General features: G+C 37.2%; 4 protein-coding genes across 6 annotated transcripts in view; all 4 read right to left on the bottom strand.

Moving 5' to 3' along the window:
• cd8b (cd8 beta) overlaps positions 1-1,531 on the bottom strand; it is a 2,380-nt gene extending 849 nt beyond the window's left edge. Inside the window, exons 1-2 of the mRNA XM_077726955.1 lie at positions 1,345-1,531; positions 587-940 (exon numbers count right to left, since the gene is read on the bottom strand). Of these exons, the coding sequence (XP_077583081.1) occupies positions 587-940; positions 1,345-1,417 (427 nt within the window). The 5' untranslated portion in view covers positions 1,418-1,531. The remainder of the gene's footprint in view (positions 1-586; positions 941-1,344) is intronic.
• A 1,559-nt stretch (positions 1,532-3,090) lies between these two features.
• Positions 3,091-7,239, bottom strand: zmat1 (zinc finger matrin-type 1). The gene is made up of 7 exons (XM_077726953.1): positions 7,081-7,239; positions 5,363-5,469; positions 5,201-5,284; positions 4,939-5,074; positions 4,562-4,816; positions 4,347-4,437; positions 3,091-4,099 (listed from the first exon to the last, which is right to left on the bottom strand). Exons 1-7 carry the CDS (start codon positions 7,217-7,219, stop codon positions 3,196-3,198), a joined length of 1,716 nt encoding a protein of 571 aa, XP_077583079.1. The 5' UTR covers positions 7,220-7,239; the 3' UTR covers positions 3,091-3,195.
• A 726-nt stretch (positions 7,240-7,965) lies between these two features.
• On the bottom strand, positions 7,966-9,044 carry gnrh2 (gonadotropin-releasing hormone 2). Of its 3 annotated transcripts, none has more exons than XM_077726230.1 (4): positions 8,785-9,044; positions 8,410-8,558; positions 8,224-8,307; positions 7,966-8,106 (listed from the first exon to the last, which is right to left on the bottom strand). In XM_077726230.1, exons 2-4 carry the CDS (start codon positions 8,542-8,544, stop codon positions 8,068-8,070), a joined length of 258 nt encoding a protein of 85 aa, XP_077582356.1. In that variant the 5' UTR covers positions 8,545-8,558; positions 8,785-9,044; the 3' UTR covers positions 7,966-8,067. The 3 variants fall into 3 exon arrangements, with proteins under 3 accessions (XP_077582356.1, XP_077582358.1, XP_077582357.1); XM_077726232.1 differs by lacking the exon at positions 8,785-9,044 and adding an exon at positions 8,677-8,759; XM_077726231.1 differs by lacking the exon at positions 8,785-9,044 and adding an exon at positions 8,670-8,750.
• Positions 9,045-13,086: 4,042 nt separating this feature from the next.
• On the bottom strand, positions 13,087-27,216 carry ptpra (protein tyrosine phosphatase receptor type A). The gene is made up of 23 exons (XM_077726128.1): positions 27,042-27,216; positions 26,771-26,912; positions 22,652-22,698; positions 22,356-22,437; positions 21,700-22,083; positions 18,283-18,382; positions 18,116-18,189; positions 17,561-17,697; positions 17,016-17,106; positions 16,845-16,921; positions 16,700-16,736; positions 16,520-16,617; positions 16,128-16,247; positions 15,858-16,024; positions 15,646-15,781; positions 15,335-15,484; positions 15,129-15,222; positions 14,976-15,052; positions 14,747-14,881; positions 14,533-14,658; positions 14,132-14,283; positions 13,797-13,932; positions 13,087-13,358 (listed from the first exon to the last, which is right to left on the bottom strand). Exons 4-23 carry the CDS (start codon positions 22,429-22,431, stop codon positions 13,284-13,286), a joined length of 2,442 nt encoding a protein of 813 aa, XP_077582254.1. The 5' UTR covers positions 22,432-22,437; positions 22,652-22,698; positions 26,771-26,912; positions 27,042-27,216; the 3' UTR covers positions 13,087-13,283.
• Positions 27,217-27,435: the final 219 nt, after the last annotated feature.

Genomic DNA, 27,435 nt, shown 5'->3' with positions numbered 1-27,435 from the left:
ATTGGTATATGTATATATGTATGTGTATATGTGTGTGTATGTATATATATATATATATATATATATATATATATATATATATATATATATATATATATATATATATATATATATATATATATATATATATATATATATATATATATATATATATATATATATATATATATATATATATATATATATATATATATATATATATATATATATATATATATATATATATATATATATATATATATATATATATATATATATATATATATATATATATATATATATATATATATATATATATATATATATATATATATATATATATATATATATATATATATATATATATATATATATATATATATATATATATATATATATATATATATATATATATATATATATATATATATATAATACATCAACAGAAAATACCATAAAATAGAAAAATTTAGATGAAAGTCTTAAATAATTTCTACAATAAAAACAGTCCTGGCCATCAGAAGTTTGAATATGTTCTCAGGATGAAATCACATTTCCGCACATGTAAAACATTTTAACATCAAGGATAATTTTTCACAATACAAACCTCCAGGTACAAGAACAACACCAGCCAGCCACACTTGTTCCTCTTTCGTGTCCATCAGAAGACAAGAATAAGTTCCAATGTCCTCTTTTGTCACATTCATGATTTGTAGTGTGAACGTGTCCATTTTTGTTCTGCTGAACATGAAGTGAGTGGCATCCACATCGTTGCTGTAAATCGTACGGTTGGCAATGTTCCACCTGCCCAAATATTGAACTTTATTATGGCTGGGGAGCGTGCGGAACCAGAAGACCGTCTGGCAGAAGATGCTCTTCGGGCATGTGCACTCGATAAACTCAGTAGTGAGGAGCTGGGTGTAGACGACGCTTGCATTTTGTTCCATTGTCTGGCCCAAACCTATAGTGAGAGGGGAAAAATGACTTGTGCGTTAACCAGGCTAGATTTTGCACAAAATTTACACTGACGCACAATTTTTTAGGCCTTTTGGTAACCCAATCAAACACAAGACAGGCTCCTTGTTTGAGACTCATGCCAGATTTACAAAATCTGCTATTAAAGGACGAATTTTGGACTTTCTCAGCTCAATTTTTAAAATATACAACCTGCAAATAAAATGAAAACAACATGAAATAACCTTGAATCTCCACTATTCTTATTCTGACTGATGGTTGCAATTATACAATTGATGATAAGGAATCATAGTACACAGATAAAATGAGATTATCTTCGTCAAAAAAGGTTTCCGAATGGGATTGTATGTAAACAAAGGTAAGCATGCATAACCAGTGACATAAACTCACCCAACGACCAAAGGAATGGTGTGAGCAGAGTCCACAAAAGTGGGCTTGCGTTAAGAGCAGGGGTTTGTAGCATCGTTGATCTCGTCGTGTGGGGACTGCTAGGGAGTGCTGATCATTTCATTTTATGACAATAGGCGGGTTCAATGTAAATCATCATGGTAACGCCAATGCCGAATGTGACACACATTTCATACTGTACTATGCTGTATAAAACACACTAGCCCATGTACTTCGCTCACTAACCATATAGTCAGTGATTTTCTAAATGTATTTGCTCAATAAGAGGGACAGTTATTTGTTCATTGGAATACTGCACAAGTACCATTGCAAACAAATATTATTATTAAAAAGTCAATATTAATAATGCATCAGCCTTTTATCAATGTACATCTTGTGGTTATTTGTGCAATATGATTGTTTTTGTTAAATCCTTTTAAAGTCAGCTTTTAGTAAATCTCATGAGCGTATTCCACACATTACATTGCATATTATGTCGAATACTTGTTTATTTATGAAGTATTGATGATTTATTTTTATTATTTATTGTTTATTTTTATTGTTGCACACCCCTACGTATGTGTTGTCGACTATTTATTTATGTATTACCTATTTATTTGCTTGTTTGTTATTTATGGACTTTGTAGTGGAGCTTTAAATCTTATTATACTTGTAGAATGACAATAAAAAAGCATTCAATTCCGATAGGCAGAAGATTCAAAAACGTTGATGAAAAAGAACTACGCTAAGAGTGGGATATCAAAACAAAAAAAGAAAAATAACAACAATGTCATGTTTCGATAAAGCAACTGTGAGCGACGAGACATTCAAGTTGAATTTCAACAAAGCAAGTGTTTGCACTTCTATGGTCACAGGTGCATAACCTCGAGCTCAACGGAGGCCAGCCTATAAACCCAATTTAAAATAATGACCTAAAATATCCAAACAGGCTAAGACATCTGGATGACAAACTTTTTTTTTTGGTCTTCCTTCACACAAAAGAGCTGTGGAATAAATGCTGCTACCAAAGCAAATGCATGTTGTTGATTTTTTTTTTCTTTCTAAAACAGCATTTCTAAGTAGCTTGCAATCATGATTTTATTCCAATTAATCTATTAGAGATTTGTTTTGAATCCATTTAAAGAAGCCAATATCAATGTACAAGAGTGTGTGCATGTGTCGGTGGTCTCTGAAGCGAGAAAATGTGGACCTCCTAAAAAGGATTCTATGAAAAAAATGCTCTTGATGCTTTGGTTAGCGGGTTATTTTCACATCACTCCACTATTAAGTGTTTGTCAGATTTGGAATCTGCCATTAAACTACATTTTACAACAAAATTAGGTGATGTTTAGCTTTTTCCTGATGGTATAATGCATCAAAAGGTTTGGCTGTAATCTTTTTTTTTTTTTAATTAAAATGGCATCAATATTAATTCAGGCAATTATAATATAAAAAGAACAAAATGCATGATAAACAAACTGACAACATAACATTCGTGGAAACAAGTTTTGTAGCTCGTAGCTGGTAAAAAGCAACAACAAAAAGTGGCCACTCATGCTGCTCAAGGAGTATAAAGCCCAATATTCAATTATAATCTGTCATATTCTTTTCAATAATATTTTAATTGTACGAGGGAACATTCACACCATCATCAAATAAAAGTGAAAATTGATTAAACGCTATCAAATATTATATTGGGTGTGAAACACTTTGAAACATAAGGCAATAAATCAAGTGGACTCATTGATGTCTTAATTCACTCAATCTTTACATTTGAAAATATATGAGTAGCAATGCTCTTGACCGATCCTAAAACGGTTTAATAAATAAATATTTTCAATCCACTTTCTGGATTTAAAAGCCAAGAATGGAATCATCCCACAACTTTTCCTCTTCCGTCCTATTATCTAATATTTTTGCTTTCTTCTTATCTTTCCTGCTTTTAAAATGGTCTTGCTCTGCCTGCCTTTCATCCGGCTGCACAACATTTTCTTCTGTCTCTTGTCTGCTTTCCAGCAAGTCTACTGGCTTAGCATCATCACCCTCAAATTCTCTCTTTTCTTGCGGTCTCTGCCTGCTGTGATATTTTCGCTTTTTTTCCCTCTCTCCCCCCATTTCCTCGTTATCATCTTTCCTACTCGCCTCCGGGCGATCATCTCTCGCCCTGTTTTGTTGCCTGTGTCTCGTCTTGTCCGAGTTTGTCGTTCTTGATCGTCTGCCTCTTTCCCTGCGGTATTTTTTGCTCCTCCTCTTCTCTCTCTGCTTGCGTTTCGCCTCATCGCCATCACTCGTCTCGCTGCTAGTGTAAGAAGAAAAGGACGAGGTGGAACGCGAGGAGGAGCTCGAGCACTTTCTACGTCTCTTCGTCGATCGAGCAGTCGACTGCGCAGATGGCTTCGAGTACGGGGAATAAGTTTGGTAGCGTTCCCAATAGTCTGAAAACCAGGGATTGCCCATATACGGAGGTTGGAAAGTCTCTAAACTAAACTGAGGGGCATGATGGGGCAGGTCAGGTTCGTGCGTTAGGGAAAAGTTGTCCATATTCTGGGGATGTTGGTGTGTAATTTGCTCTTCCTCCAGATTGGATATTGTTTCTACTTGGTCACCTTCATACTGCGTTTCATCCTTGCATGGAATCGAGCCGATCTTAGGGTCGATGCCACGAGCTTTTTGGACTTCGATGTAATTTGCAAGTTGATCAGCAAACGTGTTAAATGATTTCTTTTTGGATTTGCACACTTCAAAGACTTTCTTTTCCCTGGTGAACAAACAAAACATCGTTTTTGTTGTTGCCTTTTTTTATCATTTATTTTAAAATAGCTTGATATTATCATGAACGAATGAAATCCTTGCAGCTAAAAAAAATACCAGGTATGATATCTGTGTTCGGCTGCAGTATCTACCAATGACCGAGTCGCCAATTATTATTGTTTTGATATTAAGGTATAATATGAATTAACCAAAAGACGATATGGTGCATGTTATGAATTGTACAGCAAGCTTACCTTAAGTAATGCTTGTTCCCTTGCATGTGGGATGTGTACCTCTCCACAGAGTTGAAGTGCAGATTACATATGGCGCACGACAGAGGGTCTCCTGCCCAAAACAAATCAGGCGGTATTGAAATCTATAGCACACATTGCTTCCAACCATCTTAGATATTCCATGATTTGGTTGATTTTTGCAGTGTATGGCATTATCTTTCTTTATCCGTGGTTACCTTTGTGAAGTTCTTTAAGCTTTTCCATCATCTGCTTTCTGGCTTTGTTCCTTTGGTGCTTGCGGCTATTATAGTGTTGCGCTGGGGTTTGGCCATTATTGAAGGACACCACACACAAGGCACAGAACTTTTTGGGGTCCAAGATAACTGGATTTGAATTCGTGGCCAAGTCTGTACAGTCCCCCGATCCTGACAACGAATCTTCAGCGGCACGGTCACCCGATGGCTTGGGTGTAGTAGTGACCTCTGTTGAATCTAAGGGAAATCAATTGAAAATGATTGCCAATTGGCATCATTACTTCTGCATTGGTGTTAAATTGACAATTGGCATCGCTAATGCATTACTAATGCCTTTGCTCTAAGTAAGGTAGGCTTACCCATTTTAGAAAGACTTTGTTTTCGGAGATTTTTGTGGTGGACTTTGCCCTCGTAATGTGACTTTGCCACCACAGTGGAGCTGAAGACCATGCTGCAGAGTTCGCAGAAACGATTCTTGTCATTTGGCATGCAGTGCTGGAAAAAAATGGGCGACAATTTTTGTTCTGTACTGTAAATAAAAAAGTTTTAAAAAAGGAAAATCCGCTTCTATCAATCAAAGCAATACGGTCCCCCTATACGAAATGCATAAAATGTGCTTACCACTAATCCAGAAGGCTTTTCGTTCTTCATTTCATCCCTCTTGCTTTGCAGGTATATTCTCAACTTCTGGGCATGTTTTTTCCCCTGAAAAGGAAATGGGTGAGAGGTATTATCATGAGGATTCACAAGGTTATTAATCTTCCAAAAAATTATGAGCCAAACCTCATAATGTGACAGCCGCTGAGACTCAAACAATAGCTTAGCATTACACACATGGCACAGTTGGTCAGTCAGGAGACCTTTAAGGAGTTCTTCATCACTCACATTTTCTGAATGGCAAAACATAGTGGTTCAAGAAGAGCATCGTGGGGAGATTGCAAGAAAATAAAGCAGCATAACACCCACGCTGTCAATGGTTTTGAGATATTCAACTGAATAAACTAAATGTCTCGAAACATTTGACTGTGGATGTAGATTCATGAACAGACCCTTGAAAACCATTATTCATACTATAACACTACATTTCATTCAGTTTTTGTCCAGTTACTCAATCTAGTACAAGTAAAACACTATATATATAGTACTTGAAATAATCATTGAATGTTGTATAGTTGTGACTTTACAGTTAAGTACTGCAGTACAGGTAAATTGGATTTGACATCAGGCCAATACATTTGCAGGCAATTACTTAGAATTTTTCATTTTTAGGTGAAGTAGAATTAGAATTGCATATTATTATGGAGGCTTGCAATTTTGTGAAAAATACCTTTTTTGTATAAAACATCTGCCATATTTAATGAATATTTGGGTCAGCCAACTGTGCTACTTTTGTTTTTCAGCTTGGAGATTTTTGGACAAACAAAAACATTATTTGCTTTAAAAAAATAAACTTAATGTGCAAAGTTAAGAGTCTAAGACACTGGTTGAAACTTGAAACAGAAAATACAATTTTAATATGAACTATACAATTACACACTATTGTACTAAAATAAAACAACACTATTTGCTTATAAATAAATCATTTAGTACTACTCAAACAGAATTACATATTTTAAATTTGAAGAATAAGTGACTGTACAAATCAGTCTTAGTATCTTTTACTGTCTGAGGTGCATGGAAGAACAAATTGCTGACTTTTCAAAAATGAAAATTGATTAAATAAGTCTGCTAGAACACTGATCATTATTTTAGGATTTGGACATCTGTTTTTTTAAGGTAGGCACTTGATGTAAAAATAATTACATGAAAAAAGGAATTATTTAATATGACGAGTGTCTATACGTATAGACAATAAGGACCACGCCCCCCCCCCCATCCCCGCGTACTGTTATGACAGTAGCATCAACATTTAAATACCAGCAAACTATAACATCACGCAAAAAAATCTTAGCCTATTCACGTACAAACACTTAATCGTATTAAAATGTATTTGTTTGCACACTGAAAATGCAGGATCCTCTTTATTAAAAAACAAACAAACCCTAAATGTTAGTTTTGCATTAAATGGTAACCCGATATGATCCTTACGCTAACTAATTGCAAGTGATAAGACAGTGAAAACAGGAACAAAAACTGCCTGCTAATATTAAATCAAAAACCTTGAAATAACTGTTAAGATCGACATATTTGAATCATGCTAGCCAGGTAAACGGCCAACTGCTGTTAGTTGGGGAGATGGCCTGCTCTCCTGTAACATAACTCTTTAAAAAAACACGATCCATCCCAACCTAAATCTTTTTAACTATACGCAATGATAGGAGTTGCCTTCAAGCTTAGTCTTGTTCGGTGATTGCACTTTTATTTCCCCGTTTCGGTCAGAAAAATGACATTAGCACTTCGGGTTAAGATGCTATGGATAGCCACATAGCAAGAAAGCTACCGTCCTGCGTCGGTTGGAACGACAGGCGACTTGTAATTCCCCCGTTTTAGACAAAACTCACCTCCGATCTGGCTACTATCACTTTTAATGTTTACTACTTTATCGGGTGTAGTGGCAGAAGTTGCAAAAGGGGCGTTTGTAATGTTTTTTGGAACGCCAGACTCCACACGGTGTGGAGTTCTGCCGTTCAGCAGATCCATTTTTAGCCCCACCTGATGCGCACGCGTGTTGTTGGTATTAAAGCCCTGCTGGCTTTTCCATACATCACAAGGTTCGCGGGGGGTGCTGGAGCCTATCCCAGCTAACTATGGGCACTTGGCAGCAAAAATCTGTAATCAGACAATGAAGGCAGGAATTCAGTGAAATCACAAAAGTATTTATTACAAATAAAATGATAAAGTTTGCATGCAGCAGTTAATAAATCCTCAATTCACTAAGTTAAAAAAATGGGCACAGTGCTACAGAGTTAACAAAAATAGATGTTAGAAGCAAATATAAACTGAGTACTAGGTATAAATGAAGATTTTATTTGTTACCATAAGGACAATGGATTTGAGTATTACAATTTCACCGGATTTAAAAAAAAAGTAAAAAGAGGAGAAACTAAACCACATCATATGAAAACTAAAATAATCTTCATTTTTGTTGAGAAATGAAATAAAGTTTATTGCACACTTAATCGATTTTTAATTCACAAGTTGACATATTTTTTCGGGCCTACACTATACATTTTACCTGTGTTTAATCAGAGAGTGGAAACTTGCAATTTTTTATGAGTTATAGATAATTATCGTTTTGTTTATTGATGAAATGTGAAATTGAGTAATTGTCATTTCAAAGGGTTAACGTGTTTTCTTAGTTGGAAATTAATCAATCATTTGCCATGATGCTGAAGAAATATCCTAGATAAGAATAGGAGAAAAAACAAAAACAAAATATTTTGAACAAGTTAAATGAACACTCAATGCCACAAATCCTCAATGGAATCATATTTTAACTGAAAATGAACACACTGAATCAAACTGGAATAAACTAACTAGAAAAGTTGCTACTTTCTCTTCTCAAGTTCTCTGGTTAAGATGTCCAACTGTAAAAGGAGACATATATTCAACCACAACACACTATACTATTAATTAAAAGCATCATATTTCATAATTCCTTTCCTCAAAATAAAAACTATTTCATGTTTGATATTTGCACTTACAAGAATTTCCTTTAGAACACTCCTCCGCTGTGGTCTAGAGTAGGTGCATTCACCTCTTCCACATTGGGCGATCTCCTCTGACATCTGAAAAATACATACACATAAGCTATACAGTATCAGTAAAGGCTACGTTTAAAAAAAAAAAAAGGGGGTATGGAAAAAGAATGATAATAGAAAGCGTCTAACCTCTGATGTATCAAAAGAGTCTAGGTCCCGCTTGCCTCCAGGATACCAACCATGAGACCAGTGCTGGCCATTGGACAGCTCAGCTCCGATACAAAGCAGCAGTCCAACCAGTAAAGCCAGCCGTGATACATTCATGATTGTTATTTTATCTAGAAGAAAAAAATTGAACACAAATCAAATATGTTTCTCCCTTTATGTAGTGAAAAAATCTCATCAATTCATATTTAAAAATGTGAAAAGAGATACAAATCATGGAATACCACAAATTTCTCACTCCCGATTTGGTACTTTATGGAATACATTTGTTTTATAAATTTGCAAAGTCAAATGGATAAATGACAAAAACACAGTAAAAAGATAAAAGGCGCTTCTTACCTTAGGCTTCCAATATCTTTGACTTGATTTCGTCCAAAGGGCCTCAAAGTGTTTTGGGTTGTCTTTGACTTGTCACTTAGTACTTTTCAAAGCTTTACTGAGGAAAAATGTGTCGAGTGCTACTGTATATATGTAGCCTGTATTCCAATGCCCCCACCCTCAGTTTGGCTCTCCATATATATCCAAATATGACCCCATTTCCTTTTCACTCAAATTGAAGAAATGATCATTTTTTGGGGGCCACAAGGTGACAATGACATGACTAATTCCATTATCTTTTGCAAACAGTAGTGACACCCACAAAGCAAGATTACTACACATAAATTGTTGGTTCATTCTAATTAATAAAAATGACATGAAACAAAAAACAATCTGAATGTGCACTTTGTTTTTAAAGACAGTTCAGCTAAAAGTTTTTTTTTTTTTTTTTAATATCATTTATAACTTAGCATCCAGTTTTAATATATCATCATCCGCGTGTAGGTCAGGGCTTTAGATGAAGACTAATTTCAGCTGATCAAACATGGTATCATCCTACCCTGGGCACATACAATTTTCTTTTTTTGTTTAAATTTCCTGTTCAAATTTGTAAATGTGAAGATGGCACCAGGAATCATATTCTTAGGTCACCCACTCCACTAATTATAGGATTTTTCAGGCTGTAGTTTTACATGATAAACGCAGTATGATTCTAACTTTTGTTGTTGTTGTTCCAGGATTAGAAAAAGGAACGCCTTTAAGTCCTCTATGCTGTAAATTTTTACACCCTTTTCATACCTTCTTAGAATCTGGCATCCACATTTGTGGACATCACATTTTTGGTCATTAAAGACTACACATTTTGGACTATAAGGGCGTGGCGTCCATTTATGATGTGGATATTATTTTTCTCAGAAACTACATCCTGTAAAAAGATAATTCTTTAATTTTACACTCATCAAGTCCCAATTAGCCTAAATATCGAAGATAAAATAAAAATGCATGCCTTGTTTTATAATTATAGTGTCTGAGATTCCTGTTATGGGGCTTTCATGTTTAGATTTGAGTGGGAAAGCATTTTTTATCAACAAATACTTGGTGATTAAAGGTCTACAGGCCCTTTAAGACTATAAAGTATATTGTATATATAACTACTATAGGTCTGATCAACATTTGCACCGCCATTCTTTATTCAGATATGAACTTAATGAGCATCAGGTGACATGATAGACAAAAGAAAAATCTCAAGCACTTTATTAGTTTCAAACAGTATTTTGCTTAGAAAGGCCTTCTGGCATTATATAATTATATATAATTTTATATACACATATATTCAAATATTGAATAACAAAAACACTAAAAACCAACATAGGCAAATAAAAAGTTGGGTTATCTTAAGACAATTATACCAAATTAGAAATGGCAGACAAGACATTTCAAAAATGGTCCCATTCACTATACATTTTTTTTCTTATAAAAGAGAAAAATTAGGTGGGCAGGGTAATAAAATAAAAGCAAAGCAGCACACAGGAATTCATATAAATAACCTTACATTATGTACAAAAGTAGGGGGGCTAATTCTAATTGGAGCAACGGGAAGATGATAAAAGATGAGTGAGGAAAAAAAGGCATAAGCGAGTGCATTTGAACACCAAGACATTAAAGAGGAGCTAAGAGGAAAATAAGACTCCCATCCATGAATTGGTTTCCCTTGGTACTGTTATGCATGACACCGATAACTTCCTTTGCTATTTTTGGTTTATTTCCAAAAATATTGGAAGTACTTTGCACCTAAAAAGTGGTAACTTTTTCTCTAAGCAACTTGCCGATTGAACTTTTCTGAAAACTAGAAAAGGAAAAACTAAGATGACCCGAGTCCACGGAATTTTCCCAGAAGCATTGTTCACAACGTGCTTACACAAATAGAAAATATGCTATTTTAGATCTGAACATACCATTGGAGAATTGGTCATTTTTTTTCTTCTTAAATTGCTATTAGGTGAGGCACTTAAAAAATGTGGTTTCTCCGTTTGGCACGGTGTCATATTGAAATGCAGTGAGAATGTGTTTTAAACACAGTAACAAGGACATTGAATTAGAGACTGACAAGACACAATAATCAAACAGATACGTGTCCAATTCTTGGACTGATGACCCTTCCTTACCCCCCCAAAAAATCTCAAAAAGAAGGTAAATTACTTAATGGGTCATTTTACTACACAAATACAATGTCAGTGGCTGGTCATTTGTTTGCTACTTTAAATCAATAATACATGAATTAAACGCCTTTGGAGTTGAAAAGGAATTTGAACCTCCCCAGTTTGAAATATTAAATTCTCCATTAAGGTTTATTTCTTTGACTGGTGCAAATAAAACTAATTCATTCTATCAACATCTCAAACTTGTCCTGGCACCCTAAGAAATATGCTACAAGTATAACTGTGATTGTTTTATACACTTAAAGCGTAACATCATTGTGATGCAAATAATGTTCAAGTGTGGATCTGTTCTCTCACTTTTTTTTTTTTTTTTGAGATGGGTCACGTTGAAAAACATTTTGATCACTAAAGAAACTCCCTTGAGGATTTTTACCCCATTGAAAGGTTTTGTAGTAAGTGGTTTCTGAAATATAAAAAGGGGAATGTATGGGAAAAAAAATCTTATTCGTAATTTAACTCAAATGCTCAATTAAACACTTTCGGAATCCTTATCTATTCACACAAGATCATTTTAGTACCAATTCAAAGCTTTGTTTGCTTTAAAAAAAAAATCTGTTGAATTTTAGGGTTCTTGTTCAGTCTCAGCACATATCAAAGTGTCGAAATTCTTCGGTGTTGAGAATAAGCATAGTAATGCTGAACATAGTAAATCTCTCTGTGAACTGACATCATTCATTTATCATTACATTCATCAGGAGGGGAAAGCCTCAAGTGTTATGTTAGTGGTAGTTCAAGAGCGTGTCTCATTAAACTGCCAATTTTGAAGGAAAAAAACTAAAACATGGCACAGAGAGTAAAAGAAAGAAAATAAATAGCATTTCTTGCGAATGACAGCATGTGAATTCAATTGACATTCCTTAACAAACATGTTTCTGGTGGGACTGAATGGACATTCTTTTCAATAAAGACAGACAACACAGCATTGTGATGTCTCGCTGATATAAAAAATGGCTCAAAGAAAAAGAAAGGCTCATTTCGTACTTGTGGACTAAAGTACTAGAACAGCAGGCTGTGGCACCTACAGAGATTAAAAAACTGAATAATATACAGCCTAAGATTGGGGCTATTTTTTTTAGCATTTTTTCCACTCTTCTGCAAAGGCTTTTGAAAGAGTGTGGACATTTCTGCAAAAGTCTGCCTTCCTGGAGTACTAATTTCTCCAACTGTGTGTTGTTGGGTTTAGGCTAGAGTTCTGTAGCAAACATGTTCTTCCAGAATTTGCTGGAATAGCACAAAAATAAATAGTATTCTGCAGAAGCTAAGGGGCCAATTTTTGCAAATGTTGAGCCTGAATATGTTTGTCTATACTATAGTGATCTCCAGAGGATTAAAAAAAACAACTATGACAAATAAATACCTCTAATTCAGTTCAGCAAAGTTAACCCCAAGTGCCTAAATGATTGTACCCCCTGGCTGAAAAAAAAAAACCCAAATGACAGGTAACATGTGTCTGTTTACACATGCATGACATTCTACCAGCATGGATTATGAACAGAAACACTATGATAAATCCACCAGACTGTTTGTGATTTGTATTAGATGATTCATAGATGAAAGGCGCAAAGTAGTGTGAGATTTATATTATCAGTTAATTCTGATTGAGAGCACATTGAACAGTGTGTAGCTTTTTGCCAAAATCTTAATAGCTTGAACCTTTGCCACCATGGCACTATAATGGACCTTTAGCAAAACCAAAAGTTGTTACATTTCTTCAGTCCTTAAAACAGTATAAAAATGTAATATTTTACATAACCTTCCAAAGCATTAGTATATATAAAGTAGGAGAGAGAGAGAGCAATAAAATACTTTACAGGTGCCACCCAAAAATGCATCTGAACTCAAAACTGTGCCCAAAGTAACATGACTTGAACAATGCAACAGTTAGTGTATGGAAGCAAATGGGGTGCCGTATCAACAAGACCAATGTTACAAAATACTCAGGAAGGTATCTCCTTTCTCTCTGTGCAACTGCCTTTCTCTTACATCCAGACTATGTAATCTTGGATCCCTTTTCCTGCAGGCAGTTCTTACCATTTGCAGAGGAATACTGGGTGTGTGTGTGTGTGTGTGTGTGTGTGTGTGTGTGTGTGTGTGTGTGTGTGTGTGTGTGTGTGTGTGTGTGTGTGTGTGTGTGTGTGTGTGTGTGTGTGACATGTCATCTAGAAAAAGGAAAACAAACCCGTAGATGGAAGTATGCAGCATTTCTGCATGGTCATGTTCGTGTGTGTTCTGGTGCATGCACGTGATGTTAGTATTATGTGCAGCCATCCATCCATCCATCACTCTATCAATGGTGGGCCTTCATTTGAAATTGGCGTAGTCAGAAAAGGCATCGATATACTCCTGGACAACTTTGTAGCAGAACTCGTACTGCTCCTGCAAAGTAAGTTGGTGAACATCACATACCATCAGTATCACAGTTGATGTCTATGTTAAAAATCTGAAATTCACAGCCTCCCTAAAAAGGTTCACAAGTGCTTCTCGATGCCACAAGATGGCAGCCAAGCACTACTTTTGTGCTTGGAATTGCTGAAATATTTTGTGATATTTGTAATAAGGGATGTTTATGTAAAATTCCAATTTCCATTTAAACAGAAATAAGAAGTGAATCTGACCTACTTTTTCCAATTATGTGAAGTCTATTATTCGGAGTCTAGTGTTTTGTTCAATCCTCACTAAATAAAATCAAGTTAAAAGCAATGTAAAATTATAACATATACAAAACCAAGGAATTTTCCATCGAAAATACAATAGTGTACTTTCTATTTTGTGGAAAAACTAAATAAGAAGAAAAAAAATTGTAATCCCTCTTACCAGTGTCTGCACCATGTGGGGTCTCTGCAATCTGAGGCTCTTGACGGTCTGGAAAACATCCAGAATACCTTCGGCCTTCACCCTCTCTAAGACTGTACTCAATGCACAAAATGTTCCTGTCCGGCCTGCACCGGCACTGCAGACAAGGAAAAGGAAGTATGTAAGAAGGCCTGTAAGCTATGTCTCCGGCATTATGCATTCCACCACATTCTAATTATCAACTGACTTTTGTATCTGCAGGAGATGCACATTATTATTATTATTATTTTTTTTTTGTGGGGCGAGGCAATAAAAAAAAACTGCTCATCCATATTTTTGTGTCTTGTTCTTCTTACCTGCAGTGGACAGTGATAGGGTGGTTGCCCGACTGCTGTTGCTGTTTCTGCACTGCAGCTATTATATTGATCATACCCTTTCCATCAGTGGGGATGCCCACTTCTGGCCATCCATGGAAATGAAAGAGTCGCACTGCTCGAGCTTTGTTCTCCTGGGAGAAGGGATATGTAGATATGATTATTGGAGTGGTAGATGAAGTACTGTGTATTGTTGACAGTTGGTAAAATAGCTAATACTACAAAATAGGTGATGTTTCTTTAGTTTCATGTCAAATTTCAGGATAAACCAGCTAAAAGGTGAAATTCATTTGCCTCTTAAAGTTTCAAATGCACTTTTTGTCTTTTTGTGATTACGGTAAAATCTGTGTTCAGATCATCTGTCATTGGCCAGTTGTATTTACCCTGTTGTTGGTAACCAGGAGTTCACGCACTGTATAGCTTTCACTTTCTTCCTCCCTTTTGATTTCAATGGAGATGTCCCCGTAAGTCACCACTCCATCGCTGGGCCAATATTGAGCACACTTTTCCTGCACCGATAAAAACATGCATACATACTTTCAGAATGACCCTTCATCATTACAATCATGAATACTCCACAAGGATAGTTCCACCCACCTGCCCCCTTTCCTCCAGCTCAGTGAGCATGACTATTGAACAGCTTCTCCATTCCCAGATCATCCTCCAGAAGTCCTCAATGGTATGTTGCAAGGGGCCTTGGCTCGCCATGTACGAATCTTTCTGACGATAGCCCTGAAAAGAATGAGTGAATGAGAAAGTAAACGTGTGAAGGACATTTTCAACCAGACCAGAACGCTGCATGGAAGAAGACACTATTTGTACTCACATCAATGAAAGAGGCATTGACATAGTCAGTGTTCTCCTCCCCTCGTTTGACTGGGATGATGACTCTGTTGAACTCGTCTTTGAAAAGAAGAGCACATAACTATGTTTGTAATCATCATCGGCTATGAGGCATTCTACTAACTGCTTGACTCACATGGAATGATCTGTAGTACTCTGTTCTTCTTCATGTTGGCAGGCAGATTGCCAGTTCTCATTTTGTCATTCTGGATTTTAATGGATGTGAGTTTCTAGAAGGTAAAATTCATTGTTGATCAAAAAAAACATACAATTTGAATGTAGCTTGCTGCCTCAAGAGGGTAAAAAAACATGAGCTTTAGATGAAAACAAATATAAACCGACCTTGAATTCGGCTTCCAAACCACTGCAGCCTGCTCCTGGTGAAGGCGCATAGAGTTTGGCCAGGTGAGATTCCAGAGAGGTCACCTCCAGCTCAGTGTCACCATACAAATAGTGCTCTAACAAAGCTTGGAAGATGAAAACGTATTGCATCTGTAAGAGTTAAAAAAACCAAATTTAAGTTCAAGGTGGAATAAAAATGCAGCTAAAAACACAATTGACAACAAGTGTGCGCATAATGAAGATGCAATTAAAAGCCTGTTAAAAAGTCTATATACCTTGTTGGAATTATTTTGATCGTGATTGAGACTTACATCAGTTTGGACCATCTGACATCGCTGGGCTCTAATTCTGGTGACAAAGCCAAACAGGTCTACCTTCCTCTCAGTGTTCATCATGTCCAACATGGCATCTATCACAATGAATGTACCCGTTCTTCCTACTCCCGCACTACAACAAAGTGAAAACAACCGAAATTGTAGAGCATGGTGACAAACTCAGACAGCTTTATTAGCAAGACACTTACCTGCAGTGGACCAAAATCGGGCCAGCATATTGAGGATTGTACGTTTTGACTTTCTTGAGGAACTTCAGCATTCCAATGGGGGTGAAGGGAACACCAAAATCTGGCCAGCTGGTAAAGTGGAACTGAGTGACAAGCCTTTGAGGTTTTTTTCCAGATACATCTCCAACCTGAGACACAACACAGATTCAGTCAATTTTACAAAATCACTACAGAATCAGCATGACTTCTGGATTCCTCAGACTCTAAAATTCTTATTCTGAAGTTCCTTACTTGTTGAATGCAAAACTTGCGGATGGTGTAATCTACAAGAACCATCGTGTCTTCCACAGAAACACGAATGTTCCCATATGTCCAACAGCCCTGGTCCGGCCAGTACTGGGCACATTTACACTGAAACACAGATGCAAAATTACTACAAGCATACGGCAAGAGTTCGTGCATTTAAAAATAAAAAGGGGCGGGGGGTAACAAACTAAAGTGCACATTAACAAAAAGGAATGGGCCAGACTAATGAAGATTTTTGTTAACAAGTTGAGCCACATGTTAAAGAATTGGACTTGACACTATACTGTATTGCAGTATATTGTAGTGCAAATCAAGTACTGTCTTTACAAAAAAGGAAACATATCAGTTGTGAACTAAAAACCAAACTGCTCTGCTACCTCTTTCCTCTCCTTCAGATTGGTCACCATCACAATGGTAGCCGTGTTTTGCTCCCAGATCATCCGCCAATAGTCGTTTACCGTTTCCTCCTTTGGTCCTGGGAGATATGAAGGAAAGACCAAGGAGTTAAAATTACATTTGCGTGTTCTCAAAATAGTAGTAGTAGTTACAATTGTTACCTTGAGCTGCTACAAACTTATTTTTCTCCTGGTAACCCTAAAAATAAAGAGAGAAGGAATGAAATACCAAACACTATATATTATTACTCTATGTATCATTATAATATAAACAAATGTGAGAAATGTATGCAATTGTTGCACTAACATTTATGAAGGATGCATTGATGAAGTCCGAGTCTGGTACTCCTTCCAGAGATGAGAGATGCACCCTGGAGTGATCATCTAAGCGAAAAAGAGAAAAGGTTTTAACGATTTATTTCTACAAAAGGTAGCAAGGTCAAACAGTCGATGTAGCCAAGTTCATTGGTTTACTTACACGGCAGGATGTTGACATATCGGTTCTTTTCTTTATTCTCATCCTTGGATGCTGCGTCACACGTTGCCTGAATGGGGCAAACTGGCAAAGCCTGAACACAAAAGAAAAAAAAATAAACAATAGCAAGTTAGATAAAAGAAGACAGGCAAGATTAAATTGATGATTACATTTTTTTTCTAGTCTTTAAATTTAGCCGGATAATTTATGCACATACTAAACCTATGTATGTACCTGCATGTATATTTTTGTATGCCGATTTAAGCACTGTCTATATGAAAAGTATATGTCTGTCTGTATGTGATCATGTTGCATCAATCCGGGAAAAAACTGAAATTATGAATTTCAAATTAAAAGATTAAGGACTGGGAATTATGCATTGTAGTGGTTTTGGATGGTAAAACATGTCACAAATATCTTCAATCATACTACTACTCCATACTTCATCCTCAGTTAGAATGATAGGATTTAGAACTAAACTAGTAATCCTGTTGTAATTCGGTATAAGATTTCAGGGTAAAGGAATCGGAAGGGATAATTAGTCGTACATTAAATTCTTCTCTGAATAGCTTGTTGTCATCAGCCATACGACGATTCATTTCTTCCTCAAGCTTGTCGACAGGAAGGGGTGGGTATTTCCTGTTTGTGCTGGGTGAACGGGCCAATAGTGGCACACTCTGGAGTTCTGCATCGGCAGGGAGGAAGCAAACGAGACAGGAGTGAGGAGAAGTGGGAAGGAAAGGGAGGATTGACACAGGTTTGCGAGGGATACGGACAGGGTGAGAACAGAATCAAGATGTCTTAAAATCCAGAAACCCAAAGTGCTGTATTACTTCATGTCTAACATCACCACCAGAGGGCAATGCGACTTAACAGTGGTAAAATGATCAAATCACAGACAACAGAGGGCCTCTGCCATGAGTCGATAAAATGTTATCAGTCCAGAGTGCAAGATCAATCGAGTGTTATCCAAAGCAAAGCAGGCTATCAAGTTGGATAAATCCATGATACATATCAACTGATATGCCTCTCAAAAAAATGTACTGTCTGTCTGGTGATATATCAGACGTAAAGATTTTACAGATTACAAAAGCAATTTTTACCTGTATCATCTGATCTTCCATTTGTCAACCGGAAGGAGTTGGAGTGGCTTCCTGCTTGCTTGTATTTCTTAAATCTGTCAATTAGGAATAAAATGGAAATGCATTTGGTCTTTGATAAATCTGATTGTTTACTTTTACTTTCTGATTGTCTATTGCATTTCACAAACCTGAGCATGTAGAGGATGATAATGATAAAGATGATGACCAACAAAGAAGATAGGGCCACCATCACCGCTATGATTGGCATGTCATCAGAAGGGTTGTTGTCTTGGTAAGGGACAAAAAGAGGAGAATGTTTAAGACCATTAGTATATACAGTAATACCTTGACATACAACGTATTAAGTTCGTATCTCCTAGTATTAGTACTGTAGTATGACGATAATGTGTGAATACTAATGCTTTATACTAATAACATAGCTGAAGTTTTAGTATAAGTTTTAGACAAAAGTCCAATGAGAACAAAACTACTTGATTGAATTGAATCAGTGCAGTACTTTGTAGAATAGTTTGCACAGCAGAAAATGTATAATTTATTATTGTTCATTATTTGACCATTGAGTAACCTGTCAATGATTTTCACAATTTATGAAAATTGAGTAATGTAACCAACTAGTAGGTAAAAATACATTTCATTAATATAGGTTACTGCAAATGACCTTTTATAATCAGTCTCTTTCACTTAAGCCAGCCCATTATGTCACTATATCTGTTAACTGATTTCCAGTTTTGAATAAACAAATTCAAACAACTCCTAAAAACAAGCTTCTGGCTGACCTTTTTAACCAAGTTTGAGATGAAGTTGTTTTATTTCAATACAACTTCAAATTATAGCTTTTAATTCGATTAGTATACATATTTCCTACGTCAAAATGACACAGATTTATAGCGGAAATAAAACAAACAGAGGCAAGCAAGTGATTTCTAGACTGTTCCTTTCCATAATGGTTATCTGTGTTAATATTTAATTAGCTTTCTAAAGAAAAAAAACTCAAGTGGAACAGTGGTGTCTCCTAGAGTAGATAAATTGCACTTTAACAAAGGGTCAACTCCTTGCCTTGGTGACTAGTCACAAGCAAAGTGATGGCAGACAGAGGATGACTGTCTAATGTAATAAAACATTTAGGACGTTTGCTGTGAATTCTGCATGAATTATTCAGAGCGTAAATGTTAAATGATCTCTGCATGTCAGAAGTATAGGAAGCATTTCCCTGAGTAGAGATTTGTCCAGTGAGAGGGGGACTGATTATAAAGATAACTCATATACAATTCAACACCAACAATACACTTTACTTCGACTTATTTTTTTCTACTACTAAAAATTCTTGTATATTTCCATTGGATGAACAAGTAACCTCACCATCATTATGTCCGATACAACCTTTTTACTGGCCAACACCACCAACAAGGAGTTTGTGTAAAAGAAATTATTGGCTGCTTTTTTGCATAGTGGCCGCCGAATAAGACAAACTAAGCCACAAAGAATTCTCTAGGAGAATTCTCCAGGCAAATGTATGGTACTGCTGACAATGCGCAGACCAAATTGTCAACTCAATATTCAAGAAAGGTCTACGGACCCGACGCGGGACAGATAATGCAACCATTTGACCCAGCTATGTAGCATTTTAACGCACAATTCCCGTCTCTTTTCAATGTCATTCAATGACAATGTGCATAGTGAGGAAAAGAAAAGCACAGCAGGCATCATGTGGACCTGACACAGCCTTTAGGCATTTAATAGGCTCTGCAAATATTCCACAATAGGCTCTCAGACAGCTAGAGAGTGACAATGGAGAAGCTATAGAACACCTATCAACCCAAAGTCATCGCGCAGTTGACATGCCATTTAGTGCATGCTGAAAATCAACATGGATGAAAGTGGAAAGTATTTTTTTCACTGCTATACAGATGTTAAGAGACGCATCAAAGCGTCATCGGGAGAAATTCTCGTGTGTGGAAAGAACCAACTCTTCAAAAACAGTTTGGTTATTGAGATGGAACATGTTCAGATTCTTGTGGATGATTGGTTAAATGGAAGCCTGGTCGGCAGGATATTTCTGGAACTTCTCCAATGCCTTTAAGTGCAAGATCTAAAATATTAACGGTCGACTCTTGACCAGAATGCTTAGTTGGCTTTTCTTTTGCCGCTTCTTTCACCGCCTTCCCTAAAGTTCTAAGGAAAGATGGAGGTACGAGTGTTGCAGATAAATGACCCACCAAATGGGCATAACATATCGAAAGAAGACTCAGCAGCAATTTTGCTAGTATCCGAGTATTAAGATAAAAAGAAATGCTAGCCAGACAGCAAGTACTTTTGGAAATTAGTACATAAATAGTAGCCATAATGAGGAAGGAACAATGTACTTGATAGAAATACACATCATGTCTGTATCACTTGGAACAATGGCAGTGACTATGACTATTGTCCTTATTTTCTTTTCATCCATTAATATCACGTTAGGAGGACATAGCCTACAACGCGGTAAAGTGCTTTTCCACTGGATAAAAATGAGTCACTTCCTCTTAAGTCACATGAGAACATATCCTATTATCTTGCGTCTTCATGGAACTCTGGTCTATTGAGGCATACTCTCATGGGATATTAGTGTCTTGATCTATAGAACTTGTGAATGACCAATGTATCAACTTTGTCAACTCCTTCACAGTTATGAGTGAGCTGAAGCCTATTTTAAGATCACTTTGTTACAAGGAGCGGAATACACGGTCGACTGCGAATCAACTGACCATGGGTACAACGAGCAACTACTACTACTTTTAGATTTATCTATCATGACTCTTATTGGCTGCATAGGAAGCCAAAGTAGTCTACGTTCCTGACAAAAATATTTTATTGAGTCCAAGTGTAAGAGACTGCAGTGATGAGAATGTTGAGCTTTGCTTTCGCTTGGATGTAAAAAAACATTTTAAAATGCATGGCAAATATCTGAGGCTTAATGTTGTTTAGACTTTATGAAATATTGTTAAGAACATTATTACATTTTATTAAGAAATGTATTAGCATTAGGTAAAATAATAAAACAAAATATAATTACTGCAATTTTTAATAACCAACATTACATTCCGATGTGAAGAAATATTGGATAAAATACTTGTGACATCTTCACAATGATAGTTTTTCGCTAACTCCAATAGCTCCAGTATTGGGGAAAAATAAAACCGTGATCAGTAGAACACAGTTATATTTATAACATAAGGATTGATAGTATTTTTATATTTGAGTGCCATGCATGTTGATGATTGAACCTTAAGTTTGTCCCTTCAACGTAGTTGTAGCTGTTGCACATAAATCTAAACTGATGTGATGTACTTTCTAAAGGGCAGACAATGCAGACATACAATTGCTTCCCGTCTCCTCATTATTATCATACAAGAACAGACAACTCTCTGAGCAGCTTACGGCGTATTGTTTTCAGATTCAACAACCATAACGTGTCTGCTAGTTTCTATTATTATGTTCAACTGGCTGCTTCTGAAATACTTTAGTTCGTTCACTTCAAATGAATATCACCAATATCACAGACCGCTTGGCGTTTATACGAAAACAAATAATCTATTAGTACTCACCTTTGGGGCTGGCTTCTGAGGTGAAATCCATTTCCACTTCAGTGGTAGTCTCCATCTCCATTGTAAAGTCATCATCTTCAATATATGTTTCGGGAGTGGGGGTGTCTGGAATAGATGTTGTAGTCTCATTTCCATTGCCCAGCGAGGAGGCAGGAGAGGGAGTCTCTGGCCTTTGCGTTGGCAGAGGGCCATCAGTTGGAACTTGAGGCGGGAGAGGAGGAATTGTAGTTGTTGTCGCTGCTGCTGGAGTTGGCGATGTTGTCGGGGTGACCCGAAGTGATGATGTTGTGGGTGGGACTGTGGGGGACAGTGTGGGTGCGACTGTGAAGTTGAAGACAGGTGCGGTGTGGGGTGATGATGATTTTGCTGTAATATTTGGTGCATCTAAAAAAAAAAAAAGCGTGAGTAAAATGCAATGCAGCCTATCCCAACAATTAAAACATTTTTATTATGACGGCAAAACCAGTTTAGAGTTGTGTTGATTTTAATGATCAAATTGTATGGCTTCAAAAGGTTGTTGAAAGGTTTGACGTGTCAAAAAGTGTGAAACAAAACAGAGTAAATGAGAAAGCCTGGACGGATTTGTAAAAGCATAATATAACCCGTGTGTTTGTATTTTCCTGTAAATTAAATGGAATGTGTATAAATGCACTTACCTGTAACCAGGGCATGATCCTGGGTTGAGACGCCAACAGCTAGACTTAGTAGTAGGAGCAAGGGACACACACCCATTCTGCCCTATGGCAAAAAGAGAAAAGAAGTGAATTCATCATTTTGATTCTCTGATTTTTTTTTTTTAGTTCTTTTATTTCTAATTCCAGAGACATTTGCACTTTCAATACTAAGCATGTTGTACGTAGCTGCACATACTGAAATAGTTGAATAATTCTAATGTTTCAAAATGTTTTTGTTGGTAAAACTAAATCCAAGTAAAACATTTGCCAGTGTTTACCTGAAGAAGCGAAGTTGAGATCAGTCACTCATTCGTACAGCAGTTTTCTACAATACAAAGAGGAAGAGTGTTATGCAGAGAATATATTGTACTTTTACAAATACTTGTTCTCCAAAAGGAAACTGGAAAATGACATTCAGCAAGTCTTGTTTCCATATATAACCATCATCATAAATGGAAAAAAATCTGCCTATTAGTCACAGACAAACATAAATGCCACAAGGGATGGAGAATCTCTTAGATCTCCACAAATATCATTAACAGCACTTACTTAGGACTCAAGTCTCTTATTTAGTGCAACCAATTGAATCCCTGAAACTTAAGTGTCACTCTAAAGTTGCTTCACATTTATCAAAAATAAATAATTGCTCATGGCGGCTTCTCTAGTTCTAGGCATGTTGTGTCTTGACAAATTGTTGTTCAAATATTTGTATTGATGATCTCAAACCAACAAAGGAATATATAGGCTATTTTTTGACCTAAATACAAGGAAGATAGCGTTGTTGTCACATTAATATTGTATTAGTGAAACTGTGCCTGAACTAGTATTTAGGTGTTTATGCAGCCGAAATGGGTGATAACAACAAGGATTTGGAGAAAGCATGGCTCCTGCTGGTTGGTAGGGCATGCAATGTGTAATCCTGAATCCTAACGGAGACTGTGGTCTCTCTGACAGAGCTGTGATAATCACTGGTTCTAATCTCATGATTTTGATCCTGGAATAATCCAGTCCATCTGCTTGTTTACAGATACTTGAGTATAGAGTGAGCCAAAGACTGCACAGCATCCTGCACAAATCTGATGCTTTAAATTGAGTATTATTGTCTTTGTGGGTAGAGAACATATTAATGGTTCAAAATAAATGCTACTACTTTACTATTGCACAGTGAACGCGTGTGTCCAGTGCAGACTAAATTTCCCCCGTTCTTAAAATTCCTATTCAGTTACAAACTGTGTGACAATAGGTTAACTCAGATGAGAAAGCCTTGCAGAAACTAAGTGCACAACATCGGTTGGAATGAATCCAACACTGTCAATAATTACTTCCAAACATCATCCACCCACATTTATCATTTCTAATAGGTTCTGCAGCCATTTGAAGACCCAAAAGCTACAGTCTTCTGGTCAGGAGTTAATAAGCTCCATAGTGTAAAATCACTCCCCTGGACTTTTTGCAAGGCATTCCACTCAACTAGTAGTTGCAGTATAAGAAAATGGTGGTCTGTCTCTGTCCATTCATTGAATATTAATACAGTTTCTATGTCTTGAGCATTGGCGGGCGGCGTGTCTGGGCGAGCAGCAGTACTGTGAATGGCTCTCTTCACAGGAGGCAGCAGTGAGCCTAACTCAGGGATGCTCAGACTCTTTCTTTGAAACAGACCACAGATTATATGTCCCCGGTGCCACATACAACAGCCGCAATCCTCTGGACTTCCCTGGCTGAGGAAGACAACTTCATGCTGGTCTGGTTTGTGTTCTTATTGGCTTCATTCATCATCTAGTGGCTTGTTGGGCAGTCGGGGATAAGCACAAAGCGGCTATTTGGGCTAATTTTAACACCATGGGTGGCCTTTCTTGTTCGTTTTGAAGTCCAAATAGATCATTTGCTCAAATCAGATTCCAAGGGATTGCTCTACTTCATTGTTGAGTTTCTTAAGGCACACGCCAGGAGCATTTAAAAGCTTTCCCACATTGAACACAGAGAGGAAGTGGAAGTGGAAGGCTTGGCCGCAAAAGCCACGATGACCCTTAATGTTGTGTGGGACAAAATGACTATATGAAGGTCAATGACAGGTTTTAGTCTAGTTTGGTGATGATCAATTGTAATGGGTATTTGCGTTCTGGTGTGACCAACCTTATATGATAAACATTTACACAGTGAACTGGCATGTATTCTTGGAATCCAGGACGGTTGATTGTTTTTTTTCTAATTGGAAGCGTGCTTATTAAAACAAAATCCTTGTAATATATATCGCCCAAAGTCCACTGGGATAGGCTCCGGCCAACCCTTACAAGGATGCGCGGTACGGATGCTGAATGAATGAAAATGAAAATCATCGACTATCAGATTGTATGTGGTTTATGAGTGCCTAATAAAACTGAATTTGAAGTTCGCACTTTCAAGATATGTTCACGGCAGCACTTCATGTGGCATAATTTATTTGTATGTTTTCATTAAAGACATCATGCAATTGCAAAGCTTGCAGCCATGGAAGCATGTAAGAGTCAAGTGATTGATTATATGTGAGTGCTTATAAAAAAGATATATTATTTCATCCACCATGAGTGCTTGAACGAACCATGTTATTTCTGGTTTCCAAATGTAGTGAAAGTTGCAATCAATATGCCATATCTGGTTGGGCAAATTCCCATGACACACAAAACCCAAATAACTCCTAAAAATATATACCAAGTGTTTTGCCGTGTTCTTTGGCTTAAATAGAAATATGGTACTAAACGATGAAAAGGTTTCCCATAAAACATACGCTATGCAATTAAATTACCTTTATATCAGGTATAACTAAAATGTAATAAACATCTAAACATGGTCCGTTCTGACAAATGGCTCTTGATTTCCTGTATTGCACAATCAAGCCTACAAAATATCGGAGCCAGTTAAAATGAAGTTCCACAGAGCTTCAGAATTATCTGGATGGAGCTGTATTTGTCTTTTCTGGGGTAACAGCACAGTGGCCTTTCATGGAAAAGTCTGTACACGTAGAGGTGGAAACAAAAATACAGCTGTTGTCCCACCCAAAATGTCCAACTCTTGACATTGTGCCAAAATATACTGCTGGTTCCTTTTTTTTTTTTTTTTAAAAAGCTTCCAATACTCAAGGTATTTATTAATTATCTATTATGCATGTACTAAGACAAATGTGAAAAGAATGGTGAGATGGTCACATGAGATGCAGTAGAGATAAATAAAACCTTTTCTATAAATAGCTTGAAAAAGGTATGGACAGCAGAAGGGATATTAAGCGGGCACATTTAGGCACGAATACAACAAAGCACAATAACACATACACACAGATGGTTCTACATATGGCATTGACGGTGAACATGTCCAAGCCTCACAATTGGGATGTAGGGTACATTGCCAGGAGGAATAAAACAAAACACCTTTGGGTTTTGCACGAGAAATGATTCAGGACAGGTCCATCACACCCATCTAAAATATCATTCTAAACCTTGCAACATCCAATGGTACAAATTGGGGCTTTGCCTGTGTCATTCATGGGAAATAATGATGAAAATCAAACCATGAGGAAATGAAATTATAATTTGAAAGTCAAAAGAAGGCATGCTGATGTGGATGTGGTGCTTCTCAGAGAAAGCATCCACATGCAATGAATCAAACAGTAAAAATGCCATAGGGGTTTTGTCAGTTTTTAGAGTCCACGTTCCTCCATGCATCTTCAGTCCTCATCACACATCTCTTTAAACAACACATGGAAGCACTCAAAAGACATAGTCAATACCTTACATGCAGGAGCAACATTTACAATTTGGAAGAAAGTAACAGTGCTATTAAATATAAGAATCCTTATCCATAAAAAGAGGAAGCCACTGAAAAAAACTTTGGGAGCGGTTCTAGAGCGGAATTCAGGTCCCACAGGGGACTCTTGTGATTTGACAGAATTCATATGCCAATGTTGGTTGGGGTGACTTTATTCCTGTTGCGCATGGCTATTTTTTGGGTACCTAAACATGTTGATAAACACGTTGGGGATCAAGAAAGTGGACATTTGGTGAAACACAACACCCGATCTCGAAACGGTTTTGTTGTGGTTCCAGGTCGACAAATCACTTGTGGTTCTAAAAGATCATCTGTAGATCTTTCATTCCGATCCCCCCACCCTTTACTAATATTTCCCTCCCTGCCTCCGAGCTACTCGTCTAGCATTAACAAAGAGGTTGATCAACTTCGGCTCTAAGCAAAAATACAGCAAGTCTTCCCAGGGGTACATTTGCAAAGTATGGTACCTGTGAGACGGGGACAAAGTCGGTAAAATAAAATAAAAAAGCTAGGTGAAAAGAGCAACAACAATAAGGAAAAAGCAAGAAGAAAATCCGACAGAGGAACGTGTGTGATCGGGCTTGGAAAACAAAACTCACCAAGTCTCCAGTAACGCCCAGAGGAAACTCGGAAAAGGGCGAAGGAGAGGAGGAATGTGGGCCCGCTCTGTCGTCCACGCTGTCGGCCCCGGCCCGAGTCTCCACACCCCTGGAGCCGAGAGTGAGATCGGGGTGGGGAGACCTGGTGATATTAGAGGAGGGAGGCTCGATTTGAGACACGCCGCCGACACTTCGCTGTCAATTTGCCTGCTAAATCTCCCCACCCCCCAAAGGAGTCGCAATCCAAAATTTAAAAAAATCGTCAACCCGCCTTGTCTTATCGGATCTCCAAAGAGTATCTTCAGGGCATATTTGGGGCTTGAATTCCACGGTTGGTCCGCTCAATACGGGCGCGTCAGCCGAAAATTCTAGACCGCCATGTTGTGTGTCTGTGTACGAGGAAGAATGGGAACCAGCGGCGTTCTCCCAAGCCAGGCCCCCGTCTATTCTCCACCTCATGTTCTGCAAACCACAGCGACATCCAGCGACGTTTAACGGCTTTTCAGCACATCTGCCGCATCCAATTGCACCGAGGTCATCTAAGTCAACCAAACTGTAGCACAGGCGGTCCTTTCTAACCCTATGCCCAGAGCAGACCTCCCCCATAGGTCTAAACTTAATATTTTGTTATTTATGTTTATAATTTATGTGGTTAGCACATCGGT

Source organism: Stigmatopora nigra, chromosome 10, assembly GCF_051989575.1.
Source record: "Stigmatopora nigra isolate UIUO_SnigA chromosome 10, RoL_Snig_1.1, whole genome shotgun sequence".
NCBI lineage: Eukaryota > Metazoa > Chordata > Actinopteri > Syngnathiformes > Syngnathidae > Stigmatopora > Stigmatopora nigra.
Note: the sequence above shows the minus strand (reverse complement) of the source record. Positions and strands in the feature narration are given on the sequence as shown.